The 15,655-nt window shown below is 40.7% G+C and overlaps 1 protein-coding gene across 4 annotated transcripts; it reads right to left on the reverse strand.

Moving 5' to 3' along the window:
* Nucleotides 1–2,711: 2,711 nt before the first annotated feature.
* LOC125905260 (uncharacterized) lies at nt 2,712–12,295 on the reverse strand. 4 transcript variants are annotated; one of them, XM_049603187.1, is made up of 8 exons: nt 11,114–12,295; nt 10,730–10,898; nt 9,505–9,554; nt 6,280–6,349; nt 5,249–6,191; nt 4,938–5,093; nt 4,463–4,558; nt 2,712–4,023 (listed from the first exon to the last, which is right to left on the reverse strand). In XM_049603187.1, the coding sequence occupies exons 5-8, from the start codon at nt 6,047–6,049 to the stop codon at nt 3,703–3,705; spliced, it is 1,374 nt and encodes a 457-aa protein (XP_049459144.1). In that variant the 5' UTR covers nt 6,050–6,191; nt 6,280–6,349; nt 9,505–9,554; nt 10,730–10,898; nt 11,114–12,295; the 3' UTR covers nt 2,712–3,702. The 4 variants fall into 4 exon arrangements, with proteins under 4 accessions (XP_049459144.1, XP_049459121.1, XP_049459137.1 ...); XM_049603164.1 differs by having other exon boundaries at nt 6,280–8,934; nt 10,501–10,898; XM_049603180.1 differs by lacking the exon at nt 6,280–6,349.
* Between the last annotated feature and the right edge of the window lie 3,360 nt (nt 12,296–15,655).

Raw genomic sequence — 15,655 nt, forward strand, 5'->3', positions numbered from 1 at the left:
GTGTGCAGTGTCACGGGTGATAGCTTAGTGTTTTTTCTCCTCCCTCATTGGTTTCGGGCCACTGCAGTAAGCTCCAGCCGTGTCCATTCCCCTTTTGGCCCAGTATTTCGTTGTGGTACAGATTGGTAATTCTGAGACTTTTTAATAATAATCTGTGTAATAAAGAATATTTTTATACCTTGAACACTATCTCCTGCCCAGTGGTGATCCAAACCTGTGTGACCTTTAGCCTCCCTCAAAATAGTAACTACTTCTTGGGGCAAAATTCCCCAGTTGGTGTTGTTCGGCAACACACTCATTCCTAACCTCCACTTGCTACACAATCACAACAATAACTCGGTAAACAGCATTAAATCACATTCAACAAGTTTAACAGTCTTGCTTAGCCTGTACTGCTGTGATAAAACTATGCCCAGTTGTTAAATTATCGATCCTTGAATGGATGGAAGAAAGAGTCGCTTTGTGGTGTGCTGCTTTTGTTAGCCGGCAGAAGAAGATTGTAAAGCGCTGTGGTTCCAGATTTTGTCTTTGTTGTGTCCTTGTTCTGAAGGTGCAGATCCGAGGAAGCTGGTTGCTCAGGGTCTGTGCAGAGTTAGACGTTGGGGTACTAACTCAACTTGGTTCTCCTTGTTGCTGGAAAGTTAGTTGCAAACCTTGTGTTTGCACCTCTATCTTCCTGGTTCAGGTTTGCCTCTGCCTTGAGCATGGGCAAGTCATGGTCCAGGAGGAAGAGAGTCTGTGAGCAATTGCCCTCCCTTTAGTGGTTTGAAGCAATGTGCTCTGAGTTGGTCAGAGCCCAGGAGGAAGAGAGGTCTATCTGGGCTGGCCAAAAGCCCAGGAGCCAGAGGTGGTGTGAGCTGGTCGACAACTCAGAAGCAAGAGGAAGACTGTCTGAAGGGAACAGACTTTCTACAGTTGCCTGGTGACATCACAGTCACATGTCACTGTAAAATTCCTGTCCAATCAAGTTTGACGACTGGTCTCACTGAGGTGAGAAATAGCTCTCTTTGTCTGAAGAAGCCCACATCTTACTAAATCTACGTTTAGCCTTAGCCAGTTTCAGCCAATTTGATTCAGTGTCGCCCGCTTTGGCCCCAGGGATACATTTGACTATGGTCGCTGGTGTTGCTAACTTCACATTTCTCAGAATAGAGCTGCCAATCACCAGAGTTTTTCATGACCCGGGGAGCACTTTGTTTAATTACCTACTGTATTGGTCCCAGATTGTGCCTTTTTTTGTTGTCTGTGAAATGTTTGATGCTCAAAATTTCCTGGGAGAGGACCCTCAGACCCTACGCTAAATTTGTCCCCCAACTGGAGCTTGCCACTGGGCCTGAAAAATTTGCTAGGGAAACACTGCTAGCTATGTTTACATGGACACAAATATTCAGAATAAAGGGCTGATCAGAATAAAAATGTTTCATGTAAACACGTCAATTGGAAGATTTTGATCCGATTCGGCTCATTCGGAAAGAAATTGTGTTCCGATCGAGAGGGATGGTTTATGCCGATCCTTATTCTGAACCGCATCCATGAACACACTTATTCCGATCATGACTTCTGTTTGGCGTAAAATTAACCTCACTGCGTATGTGTGCCCTATGTCAATGTGACGCATTTCCGCTGTTGCATTGTTTTGTGGCAAGCTGTGAACATGGCGAGGTTGAAGCTGAACTGGTCTGTTGCCGATACACACCACCCGCTCCCACCAGTCTTTACTTCTAGCCTTCATCCACTGGCTTCTGGTCTTTGGTGGAGGAGCGGGCAGCAGCACTAAACTTGGAGGCAGCACAAAACTTGGAGGGATGTTCATTTCCCACCACTCTCTCCTCCTGTAATGCAGGAGCAGTATGCATTGCTGAGCCCATAGCTTGATCATGGAGAACAATACAAACAAAAGTGCAGCTTTCAGAACCTGGTGCAGGTCCAGTACTGAGTTTTAAGTGCAGGGAAAAGCCTTGGATGTATAAAGAGAACAGGGAAAAGTGCTAAATAAAATATAAATATATAAAATTAGACAACTCTGTGCATGTCAAAATGCTGCTATTTTGAATAAAGCTTGGTGCATGTATACACACGCCATGATCAGATTATTTGATTTAGCGCCCATTAAACAGTGGATTCGGAATTTCCAATCCCTCAAGTTTTTAATCTGACTAAGAAATTTTGTGCATGTAAACATAGCTACTGAGTGGGGAAAAACGGTTGGAAACGTGAAGAGGCTGGTGGTGAACCATGGGCTTCGGCTTAGTGCTACACTTCTCTCGGACAGTTACCCAGCCTCCCGGCTACATTGGGGTTACCGGTGGACGGCTAGCAGAGGCTACGCTATGTGGCTCCGCTCCGGCTACAGGGGCTGCCAAACTACCGCGCTACAGAATGATTTTCCATGGTGTGTACACTGAAAAAAATGTTTTGTTGAATGAACATAATTTTATTATGTCAAGTGGTTGCACGAAATAATTTTATCTGAAGCTAGATATTTTTATTATGTTGACTGAACTAATAAATTTTAAGTAAATTCAAATAAATTATATTATGTAACACCTCGCTTTAGAGTAGATTTTACTCAAATTTCCTTAGTAAATCCAATTAAACCCATTTTAAATGTTCTTAAATAAATTAAGTATGCTTTTTTAATTTTTTTGTGCACTTTCAAATCAATTAAATTGTTTAAATACTATCTATTTTTTATTAAGTTGATTCTAATGAAATTTTTAGCTATCATACATCACACAGAACCACAAAATGTGTTTAGACAACCAACTTTAATATGGTACAAATATTTAACATCTCACATCAGAGCAGTCTAATGACCCAAGAATATTTTTCTAACATGAAAAACTGTAAAATACAACTGACACATGTTAAGGGAAGTCTCCTGATATGCGACAAGACAGAAGGCAACGCTTGCCCTCAACATGTACAATACTTCTTATAAGACAAGAACCTGTGAAATGCAAAGTGCATAAACAACAATACTTGTTTTAGCTTTTAACCCTTACATTTTAAAAGCCTCTACTAAAGAGATCAAACACAAGGAAGCAGAAACCCGCTAATCAGATACTGTCAACCATAACCATAACCATAAGGATGGAATGAACAATATAAACTCTGACACTTTTGTGTAGTGTCCTGATCAGAGACTAGGCAGCAGAATAGTTCTATCCCTTTTACATGTAAAGTGGTAGTTACCCTTTATAGAGCTTACTTTACAGCTTTTTTGCAAAAATATACCTATGCCTCCAATTGAGAACAATACCCAGAGAAAAACAAAACTTTCAGCAACATTCAAAACCCAAACCATACACAGTGGGCCACATCAGGAAAACAAAACACAGGTTGCCTGACTCTGAAATGACAATATTATCGAAAGGCAATGTTTCACTGAGGCAATTGAACTGATAATTAAACAAGTGGCTTTGTTGAGTATAAGATTCATTTAAGTGCATATCCTGTCACTCTCTTGGATGTTGGCCTGAAACAGACAAGAGGCGATCCTTCATTACTGCCCTAACACATATAACTACCAGTAAATTAGTTTGTTTGTTGTCCTCACCACTGGCTGCGTGAATACTTCTGTTCTCTACAAAAGCATTTCTCATCTGTGTGGAACTCTTAGTGATGCTGCTTTTGAGATCACATTAACCATTCATTCCACAATTCACAAAAACACCAAACAAAACTGTGGCCGAAGAATTTCTACAGTCCAACACCGATTTTGTTCTTTAGTCCAAGGACTTTGGGGGAAAGCTCTTCCCCATCCATTCCCATGAGTACTTTTTGAATGAATTCGTAATAGTGTCTCAGTTCCTTGGGGTAGGCCAGGTTCAATGTGTAGATCACTCCAAGCATCACTGCGCAAGCCTGGGCTGCAGATCCAATGTTGTCCAGGATGATGGCTCCATCAACAGAAATTCCGATGTCATCATGATGTCCAGGATCTCCATTTTCCTTGCCAATGACGTAAATGCCCATGGCCCACTTCTGCATGTCTGTCGGGATGGCATTTCCTTCGATGTCCTGCATATTTTAAGTAAATAGGAGAAAAGGGAAACATTAGAATGCTTTGCCACAAATAAACATTATTTTTTACCATACATTGTACATCTGCATGACATTTTCAGATTTTAATCAGGGCACTGTCCATTTGTGCATCAAGTGTTTTATGGGCACTGTGTGTTCCAAGGTGTGCTTTTGTGCTTTGACTCTTTGCCTTGCTCTATCATATAAGCAACAGGAACAAAACATTGTACTATACTGACTTGGACAGGTAAAGCAGCACAAGAAACATCACTACATGTCAAAGATTCTATAATGGTGCACTGTAACAGCAAATTATTCTTTTAAACACAACAGACACCTCTGCTGTACACTGAAGAGACCCAGTGGGGAGCCAAAACTACAGGACAAACAACTTCAAAATCTTAAATACGAGTTACATTCAGAACATTAAACTTACCATATACTCATGGATCAGATGTCCATCATCCTCACCAAGGTAGAGGCAAAGTGCTCTAAGGACTGCTGCCCTTTTTGAATGAGCATCACTTGTAGCCTGTGTGAAGAGATTCCACTGATTAAAAACATTTCCAGGCACTAAAGTAATTACAAAAATATTTGAACATTTCAACCCACGGTTATACTATAAATAACCTTATTCCTTTGATTACAAAATAATTGTGGTGTGGTTACAATATGTGACATGTATGGATGTATAGGATGAAAGCGCTGTGCTAAGCATGGTCAAAAATCTTGCTCAGTGCAGGTGGTGTACATTAACTGTCCCACCAGAGAAAACAGGGCTGGTTTTGCTACCATAACATGTAAACATGTAAAATATTTCTTTGGAAATGTGTCTTACATTAATGATCCAGGCTTTACTGAAACAGAATATATTAAAGCACACATATAGACAACAATGAATGAACAGTTACCTCTTGTAAGATCTGCAGATGTTTGGCTAGTTTCTGGTCAGTGACACCTCCCTTTTTCTGGAAAACTGATGTCAGCTGAGGCTGAAGACTGTCCAACCGTGCCATGAAGGTCGTCTCGAGTGGATGTGTTGTAATTCGCTGAAATTCAGCATTTATCTGTTGCACATAAAAAAAGTGGCAGAAGACAAAGAACACTGTGCTCAGTTATTTACGTAATGGTGATTCTTGTAATACACATAGTGAAATCATAACACATAGTGGAAATGCACAATAAAAAGAGGTACACTGGATGGAAGCAAACATGTATTTACCTCATTAATATGGAAAAGTGCAGGCCACCTCACTTTCATCTCTCCAGCACCTGGACTTCCATGCACCACTTCTTTTCTTTGGTAGGAGAAAGTTTTAGACATCTTCTCTCTTACATGTGATGCCCTGCTTCTTTGTCTGACATCAGTCAAAAGTTCAACTCGCAAGTTTTCCAGACTGTCATCTGTTTCGCCGGTGGGGTGTGAAGGACAATAGTTGACCTCTGCCTTTTTAGCTTTCTTTACATTTTTGGCTGGGAAGCATTCATCTCTTGATTTATTTTTCAATGCATTAACAGTCACTTCAGGACATCCAATGTTCCACATCTTTGTCCAGTAATTAGCCACTTTGTATTTCAGGCTAATCATCCAGCTGTAGTATCCAGTGGCAGACAGATCTCGCAAACAGGGAAATTTTTGGATGAGCGCCCCTGCTACATCATCTATCTGGTGATTTTGTGGATATGCTGTATACTGGAAAATTTCTTCAGCCAGTTTGTCTAGGATGTCGGGCTTCAACCCTTGTGGAATCTTCAGACTTGTGCCAATTTCTCTGAATATCTCATTTTCCCGCTGAAGCTGAACCTCCACATCGTATGGGAAGTGAGGAATGGTGAAGTCACGGGGCCATGCACACGTTCTCAGCTCACTGTCTGAATGGGAAAGAATGGTGGTGTCGGAGTCAGATGAAGACAATGAGGACACACTCTGAGGTGTGTGAATGCTTGATGGGCTTGCAGATGATCCAGCAGTGCTTGGAGAGTTCGGCCTTGAAATGGGATTCATATCCAAACAATTTTGCATGTACACAAGCTTCCAAATGCATCACAAATTGTTTTGTGCAAGTCCATTAAAGTCTCTGGCTTTCCCGAGCGGAGATCAATTCTTCTGTAGTCATCCTCTTCTACGATGACTCTCAGCTTCATGGGCTCTGCCATTCTTCAATCTAAATATGAAAAAGAAAAATAAACAAATATTAAAAAATGAATAAACAGAAGAACACATAAGCACAACATGATTTAGTGTGATCTGACCTTGTATATGTATGAATCTTGTAAGTGTCACCATTCGGCTGCCTCCAATCCTGTAATCTGCCAAGGGGTACTGGTTCACAAGGGCACCAAGTTGAATGAGGGAGACTTGAGAAGTTGGACACAACTCAAATGCCCTAAAATGCTCCATATACCAAGCACCAAACTCTTTGACAATGAAACTCAAGTTTCCCTCCAAAACAACCATCTGGACAACTTCTGCAAAGTCTGGCAAGCCACCGGTAGAGTCACAAACAACAACCATGCCCTCTTTGTATGTCACTCCATTGACAGATGCAGTCTTAGTGAGCTGAATGTGTGCAATATCAGGGTATTTTAGTTTCAAAACTTTCTGTACGTCCTGATGCAACATGTCAACAGAGACAGTTGAGACAGCTGAGACAGTCAAGCTGCATTTTTTGGTTGTGTTTGACTCCAAGTAATATGCCATCATGAACTGATGTTTCACCGCCAGGGATAAGAGTATGTTTTTGAAGCAGCATGTGTGACGAATGACCTGTTTAAAAAAACTATGCTTTGCTTCAAATCTCATTGTCCACAGACAAACGAGCGGACCAAAAAATCGAATCATCTGTGGATACTGTTCGACGAAATGATGTTTTGGTAAAAGTTTTATACCTGGAAACACCTCTTGTAGCCTGCATCTGTGATCACAGATTCTTTCCTCAAGGAAAGCAAGTAATTGCGCAGTATGTACTGGTGCAACAACTAAATCCACAATATCCCTCAGGTCCAAAATGACCTGCCAGGCTGGCTCATTTGAGGGCACTAACTGTCCAACCAAAAATGGGAGAAAATGCAAGAGACTCCAATTTTCATGAGCGTTCCCTCCAATAGTATTGTTCTGCATGAAGGCCTTTGGAATAGAATGTGGACGATTACTCTTGTCTGTCCATTTGTAAGGAAATTTCAAAATGGACTCATTGAGACTGTCCAGTGTGAAATATTTTTTGGACATTAAATGATTCAGACAACGTGCCAACTCAACTGGTACTATGCCTTCAAAGATGTCATGTGCAACATCTGGTGGGTAGCCAGTGCAAACGTTGAAATGAGAAAGATGTGCAGAGAGAACACACGGCCTTTTAACACCATAACATGGTTTCACATTGCCCTGTGCTGAACTAACATGCGTTTCATGTGTCTCTTTGCTTCTGAGAGTAAACGCATCTGAACTCACTTCTTTCTGCTGAATTTCAGACTTCTGGGCCAAACAAAAACGGCAAATGTATTCACCTACAAAATTCTCTGTCAATCCAGCAATTCCATTCGCTCCCAAGTTATCTGCTATAACACACTGTATTGTGCCCTTAACAAGATCAGCTAGCTGTGCAATAAAAATACCATGACTTTCTAAAGTTACAAGATCCCTCAACAAGGGCTCTAGGACCTTTTCATAACCGTAACTCCTGACGTCTTCAGACCTGCACAGTAAAGCCAAATGAATGGAAGACAATGAGGAATGGGAACCAGGCGGTAAATTGCTGAGAGTCCAATAAACAGCACAGATTTTATGTTTTTTGCAAGATGTGCCGAGCGGATTACAAATCTCAAAATCATCAAATTAAGTAACACTCTCAATTGGCCTCCTGATAAAAAGCTGTTTTCTTTAAAGAACAAACCATCTTGGTAAGACCTGTATATCACTTCTGTTCCTTTTTCCTCTGATGTGAGACTACTGTCTAATACTTTATTAAGAATGTGACAGTCTGCGAAAAGCTGGTGCAGAACTTTTAATACTGGAACATATTGCAGTGTTCTTTTGCCTTTTTCATCCAATATATATTCTATGGGCTCTACAACTTTGAAATTGTCCTTGTAGTATTTTTTGCGCTTAAACGATGTTGCCAAGGGACAACCTTTACCAATTGACTTGCATATGGGATTAGATACACAGAGAGTGGATGCAAGTTCTTTAATGAAAGTTTGATCAACTTGCAGGCTGTAACTACTGAGCGTGTCTTGTATCACATCTGTTGTACTACACAGAGATGCTGTGCTCAACAAGTACTGAAGTTCTTCCAGCAATTCATCAATTGCAGCACTTGGCACATGAAAAATATTTTCTAGTTTTAATAATAATGCTGCAAGTTTTTGTTCAATTATATCTGTCTGATCCTTTGTTGTATTCAAATCAACATCAGATTGGCTGTTGTCACAGCATTCCTCATTGTCTGAACCACCAGGCTCTGCAGTTTCAGTCACAGAAAGTCCATGGACTACACCATCCTTAAAATCTACAAATGAATGCAAGCTGTGCTTCCGACTTTTGTGAGACTTGAATGTACTATATACGTTGGTTTTGTATTCACAGCCTTTAAACATACAATTGACTGTCTCATTGTTTTTTAGATGATGGTTTACATGTACAAAATAATCACGCTCAGTTCCAAGTTCACTAAAGCCACACAGTTGGCAGGAAAATATAAATTTGTCAGAGTGCTTTAAGGCATTGCTATGACTCCTTGACAGGTGTGTCAAAAGTGAATTCCAAGTCTTAAAGATGCATGGACAATCTGGATGTATACACTTAATATGATGGCCATGCCCAAAATGACTATGTCTTTCTCTGTAATGTTTAAGAAGTTCTGAGCGTCTAGACACTTCAGCACCACAGTCTTTACATTGCCACATAAACTAGACAAATAAATACAGGAAAGTGGAGAAGAAAAAAAGACAGATAATCAAACATTACTTTAAGTGTTTTACAGTCACCGTGTCACCAAAAACCTTACATCCAGAGAAAAAAATACTTTGTAAGTTTGTAACTTGTACCTTGAAAATACTTAATGTGAGGGAATGTAATATTAAAATCCTTTTTCCCAAAAGAGAGTAAGGCTGTTCAAACATGCTAATATGGTGTTACTGTCCCATAGGAAAAGCAATGACATAGAATCATACAGTACAGGCACTTAAAACCACTACATGTGTATGGGAAATCATGAGTACACCTTATTGGCAACCTGCTGATGATTTTATGAACACTTTTAAAAGGCACAGCATTCTTAGTTTGACCCATCCTTTGCTAATGACCATGGTGAGACCTTGAGAGACATGCCACACACTTACACACACCTAAATTTGATTATATTCCCTTGGCACAATTGGCAGTTTTATTGATGAAATTAATGTTAAATTTAAACTGATCATTGCATCACTTCCAAGATTAACATGGCAGTAAGGAATCTATTTGTTAAATGTACTTACCTAAAGAATATAAAGGTCCGAAGCTTGGTTGAAAATCAGATGTGATAAACCTGCCAAGTATAAACACAATATAAAAAACATGTTATCAACATTGTGTCTGTAAAGAAATGTTAAGCTTATTATTGAGTACAAAATCATGAGTAAAAAAGTCTACATCTCAACTGTGCCTCAGCATGACTGAATTATACATCAGATGACAGAGTAGAGTTAGGGAGAGAAAAGAGATGCTATGTTATTTATTCACTACTAGATTACTTTCTATGTGCTATACTTCTTATAAATGATTATAGATCACTTCACAGCATTCAGATATTGCATAAATTATTAATTTAAAAAATTAACATTTTTAATGATGAATTTAAAGAAATTCGTTGATAGTAAATATAGTAAATAAAGTCCCATGTTCAAATAATATCATGTTGTTGGAACTGCAGTTGTTTCATCCTTTCTGGAGAACATATTTACTGTACAATGAGCAGATGCTCACAAGACGTTTATTTAAAATTAAGGTTTTTTTTATATAGTTGTAATAAATGTCATGTCCCCTGCTGCATGGCATGTCTGACTAAACACAGTATCACCATGTCATAAAACTTCTGCATGCCAGTATTAACAGGAGCTATCCAGACACCGTTATTTTTAAAAACATTGATCATGTAGAACGAGTCCGCCTCAGTGGTAAACCGAAGATAAATGCAGAAACATACAAAATGAGTGAGCTGTGGGACCGGACAGCATATGAGTCGGACGTAGTTCACTGAGAGACCGACGTGGAGGAGGTAACGGCCGCGCACACACCTATGGCACACACACACACACACCTGCTGCCTGTGCCGGTCGCCACACACGACACGGTGTGTATGGTGGACCGCAGCCTTAGCCTTAGCCACTGCCTCCTCCTCCTCCTCCTGCTCCTCGGCGGCGGCGGCCGCCCCTCCACACACAAGTCCCTTAACCGAATCAAAGTCCAACCGACTCAAGTTAAACGTAACTCACCATTTCTGATACCCCGCCCGGAGCCGAGTTGATTCATGTTTAGCCACATGGACAATCTAATATCAGGAGCATTAACAAGCTAACACATCCTCACATGGCTAGCTTAACCACCCGAATTAAAGAGGCCCATAGCTGTAACTACTTGAGTATATAATCATTTGAATAAAGTAAATAGGGCTTACACGGTGAAAGTTAAACTACGACATACCAATGATTATTAAAGACTTACCCAAACAATTCGGAATTCAGCTTGTAATGAGAGCAACATGCACCTGCAGGGTGTCCAGACTCCAGAGTGAGTAACTGACCTGCACCCCAAAATCCGGTATGTTCTTGCGCATGCGCAAACTTCAAAATCCAAACCGGATGGTATGCGCAATTTGGTTAATTTTTTCGAGCTACATTTAATTAAATAAAATACGATAGTCATATTTTTGACAATATAGGTTGAAATTACTTATATTTTATAAGTGGAGTTAAATAACACAACTATTTCTATTAAAATATGCTTAATTAATATAAGTAACATTTACTAGGGGTCAAAATCACTTTTTTCAGTGTAGCCATGCTTCCAATTCACTAAGCCTCACTTCCAATGCAGCAAAGAATTTACATTTGTTACATGTACGGTGTACTACTGTCGCTAAAGAGGCAGAGGAATAGCTAAACATCTGGCACACCGAGCAAGAGAGAGCAGAAGAAGCCATAGCAATTGTTAAGCTAACGTAGCTAACAAGGCTAATAGCGTGTAAACAACAGCTAAGATTAGCAAGAAAGTTGCTGAAAAAAGGGAAGAGCTATGAGTGCTTAAATGAAACTAATGTGGGTTAAAACGTGAAGTAAATGTTTAGCAGCTGAACCCAGACAGCACGCATACGTCTCGCCGACGTCGGCACGATGAGTAAAGTTGCACCGGCAAGACGTATTATGGAGAGCATTTGCTCATTGGGAAGACGTCGCCGAGACATCGGCATTTGGTAAAAAATGCCCTCCAGACGATGTTTGGACGATGAATCAAAGATGCTCAGCGCAGCCCCTCTACAGCTTTTATACGACCTTTATTTAGGTCGGATCATTCAATTAGTATAAATATCTCCATATCCATAGTCGAAATTAACATGTATTTACTTAAAATGTGATAGGAATATGGCAGTATCATAACAAAAAAACAATATGCTTGACCACTAAATAGCTTTGTAATATTGTGTGTGGATAAAATAAAGAGACAGGTACGATTCAAGTTCATGATCATAAATTTATTTCCAGCAGCATATCCAAAAGAGCCCCAGCACAAAAAGGATAAACAGAACAGAAAACATATGGCAGGTCGGGAGACGAACACAGGCAGCAGGGTCTGGATTGCTGGAAGACGCAGTCTGCAGGGGAGCCCGGGTTGTTCATTGTGGATTGAGGAGCAGTTACGTGTCCCCTCCGTGCTCCTCATCCTTATAACAAGTCCCCATCCTCGCTCCTCTGTCCCGCAAACACTATTGTGGGTGGAGGAAACAGAGAAAGTGCACAAAATTACACTCTGGTATATCCAACCAGCTCTGACAGAAGCACACAGACCTTTTTCTCCCCGGGTCGTGCCGGTCTCGTGGGGTCGGATATAATATCTTTTGTATGTTAGAAATCATAATTGTTTAATCCTTGTTTTTTCTGGATCCCGATAAACACACAGACACAGACACAAACACTACAGCTGTTCCAGTTGTCATGCTGGCTGATCTGTGTAAGACGATCTGACAGCTGTGATTCCATCCTGCGCGCACTTAGAGATTTATCGGGCTTTACAATTCTAATAATAATTCATTTTTTCCTTATTAGTGAGATTAAGTTTAAAGACAGCGCACGACTGTTCAACATATATGAAGGTGTTTTGCGATGTGTGTGCGCCTCAGCTGTGTGCGAGACACACACGTGCACGCCATTAACATATTTACACTTAATTGCTGATAGAAAATATGTTTAAAGGACACTTTACTAATCCACACTCCTGTATTCTGCGGTTCCTCCGCTGGTGCAAGCCGAGGCTGCCAGAGCGAGCCTCGCGTAATAACAAAGCAATAAATAGTAGGCTAGTAAGATCAGTCAATTAGAATATGCGCTTTGTGTTTATTAATAGTCTGTGTTGTGTTTTACCGGCGCACAACACGCACACACATATCTGCTGCATGTTTTATGACAGTAAACTGTCGCCCTACATTTTTTTCTGAATATATTTTAATGTGTTCTGTGTTTAAAAAGATAAATAAATAAAACATTTTCGGAAATGGTCTTGATTACATTTCCCGGGAATCCACACACACCTCACTGGCAGGACAGGACGGCAGTTTGACAGCCCGAGGATGGTGGAAGTGGACAGTGTTTGTCATTTCCATATAATTTTTTGTCAAAGCCACAGGGAGCCACTCAGAAGATCAAAGAACCACATGAATAGGGCTGCACCTTATGATTTTTTTTAAATTATTTGATCAACTAATCGGAGGATTATTTTTAATCATTTGATTAATAAAATAATTAATTTACCTAAAATAAATATCAAAAAAACTCTCATTAAAATTTCAATATTTTATTCAATTAATATCCACAGACACATAGCTCATTAGAATAATAATGGTGACATCTTTTAAAGTTAGTCTGTAAAGTTAGATTTCCACCATATCTATTAGACTCATGTCGCGGTACTTTCCAAGGTGCTAATGCGCTGTCCAAGGTGCTGATCCCGACTATGTTCATTGGTTTGTTTGTTCGGTACTGTTTTATGGTTATTTTCTGTAGTTATTTTTGCACAATTTCGTACTTCGTTGTTTGACAGAGTCCATAAATAGCCTTTTGGAGGTGTGTGGATTAATATTTTCCCGAAAATTACATTTTCTATCCTGGAAACAGAGGTGCTCTATCCCGATGTATGTATGTATGTATGTTCCCAACCTCAACACTTTAGTGTATTTTCTGCTGATATTAATAATTATTACTGAGGAAGAAGATCACCATTTCAATATTAATCAACATTATTATGAACATAAAATAAAATTGTATGCATTCCCTGGAGAATTTGGCGTCTTTCTTCAGTGAGGTTCACTTTGTGCCACAGCCAGCTCATGGTAAATCCATAACATGCAGTATTTCATCCCGATAGGTTTTGGATTAAGTATAAATCCAGTGATCTTTAAGCTCCGAGCTTCACCTGGGATTTTATCTGAGATTCTAAAAGTTGCAGCAAACATAAATCCAGCGGATTTTATCCATCAGCGCAGCGCACAGTTTGCATCTTCATTGTTTAATATTTTGAACTATTTCCACACAAAGCTGGTGGCAGACAGCGTGTTATGTGTCTCATTCAGATGGTAGAGACAAAAGTTATTGTATTAAGTGAATTCATAACATGCTTGAATTCATGGTGATTTGTGATCGTTAACCAATTAATAAATGCACCCGGTGTACTCAGCTGGTAGCAAATAGGAGCCAGAAAACACACACACACAGCCCGAGCTTGATCGCACATAGCTGCCGAACTCCAGACCGCTCTGGAGGAGAGGCGGAGGCAGAGTGGAGCTTTTAGGCAAATAAACATCGCGAGTCACGATTCTGTTCGGATTTGACTTCATGAACGCACAGATGTACAGAGAAGGGAGGGGGGACTGTAAAATGGAGGGTCATGACAGAAACAACTGGAGTCTCTTGCGCTTTCCAGTGACGGTGCACTAAAACACACCCTGAGGCGGATATTAGCTTTACTTCCAGTACGAACACGCCAACAATAACCCATAACCAGTACCGAACCATGAGAAACTATTATACCGGGCCATGTTAAATAAAGGCACAAACCCAGCGCTTCCCTTCGTCAGCTGCCAGTTAACCACTAGCTCCGCAGCTGTACAAACACCGAAGCCGGATACTAACAGCTAACGCTAACTAACGTTACCTGACCATTTCTCGAATTCAACATTAATTTATTATCCAGAAGGGGATTCTTCATGTGTTGGAAAGACTTATAACTACCTAGCAATGGCGTTTGCTAATCGCTAGCTAGCTAGCAAGCTTGTTAGGAGTCGGTGTCTGACCTCTTTACCTTCACCAGCACACCCGGTCGGGACTTAGCAACTAGCAACTTTATTGAATGTCATATTCACAAAATAACTATTTTTATGTGAGCTTAAAGTGGGCTTACCTGAAGACCAGTTGACACTGACGAGAGGCTGTGTCCTCCGTCTTCAACGCCAGCTCTTTGTTCCGTTGGCGCCAATTGGATGAATTGCAATGGGCCGATCCACAGCCGACCTATCTCCGACTTTGAAATAGAGCACATAAACCCGCCCTCTGGCAAACCATGTCCCTGCTATGGGCCGATGCTTATCAGACGCATCAACAGCTGTTAGGAGTAGAATACCGACGCACAATCTGAGGCCGACGTCGGCGAGACGTATGCATGCTGTCTGCGAAGTGAGAAAAATTAGAAAACTAGCTGGTAAGAGTTCACTAGAGCAGCACAGAGACGCTATCACAGAAACACCGGAAATGATACAACATGCTTACAGCAGTACGCCAGCACATTGAGATGGAATGTAATTTCTTTAGGTTTACACTTTTTGTTTCTTTTTTATTTTTATTTTGCCCTATTCCTATTCTCCTTGTCTGGGCATTCTCTTTCACTGGTGTTTCGATGATAAACCCACAACCGAACCAGAGATGTCATAGCCAACATCTGGCATCCTAGGTGTGGCCCCCTTGGCTTTTTCTCCTTCTATCCCTGCTGTCGTTAGTGTTATTTTGGGGTCCAAGTGGTGTCTTTCCTCTTAATCCAGAGCCATGAGCTTGCCTGTTCAGCAGTGTTGGAGAAGGCTTTGATGGCATGACATTGGGTTTGGCCTCAAAATCCAATTTCCTGAAGCAGCTTTGAGAGAACTTGCCCACAAAGCCCTGCAGCCCACTTCAACGGGGAAACCTTCACTTTCTAGACACCATACTTAACATTTGCTGCCAGCTCAGCGTACTAGGCTCTTGTGTTCTTAGACTTTCTCCACAGCATCATCCCAGGTCAGAGTAAGCTCAATGATGTAGATAGGTGCAGTGAAGAGGACTAAAGCACAAGGTCTGGTCTGAGATCAGTATTGTACAGGCCTGGGAAAGCTTTGCACCTTCACGGTCAAAC

The sequence above is a fragment of the Epinephelus fuscoguttatus genome, linkage group LG2, assembly GCF_011397635.1.
Source record: "Epinephelus fuscoguttatus linkage group LG2, E.fuscoguttatus.final_Chr_v1".
In the NCBI taxonomy this organism is placed as follows: domain Eukaryota; kingdom Metazoa; phylum Chordata; class Actinopteri; order Perciformes; family Serranidae; genus Epinephelus; species Epinephelus fuscoguttatus.

What these genes read in the sequence shown, in the direction of transcription:
- LOC125905260 (XM_049603180.1), bottom strand. Translation starts at nt 6,049, where the DNA reads ATGCAAAATTGTTTGGATATGAATCCCATTTCAAGGCCGAACTCTCCA. An exon ending in CACTTTTCCATATTAATGAG is followed by an intron (nt 5,094 to 5,248) that starts GTAAATACATGT and finishes TATGTGCAACAG; the next exon opens with ATAAATGCTGAATTTCAGCG. An exon ending in ATCTGCAGATCTTACAAGAG is followed by an intron (nt 4,559 to 4,937) that starts GTAACTGTTCAT and finishes CTCTTCACACAG; the next exon opens with GCTACAAGTGATGCTCATTC.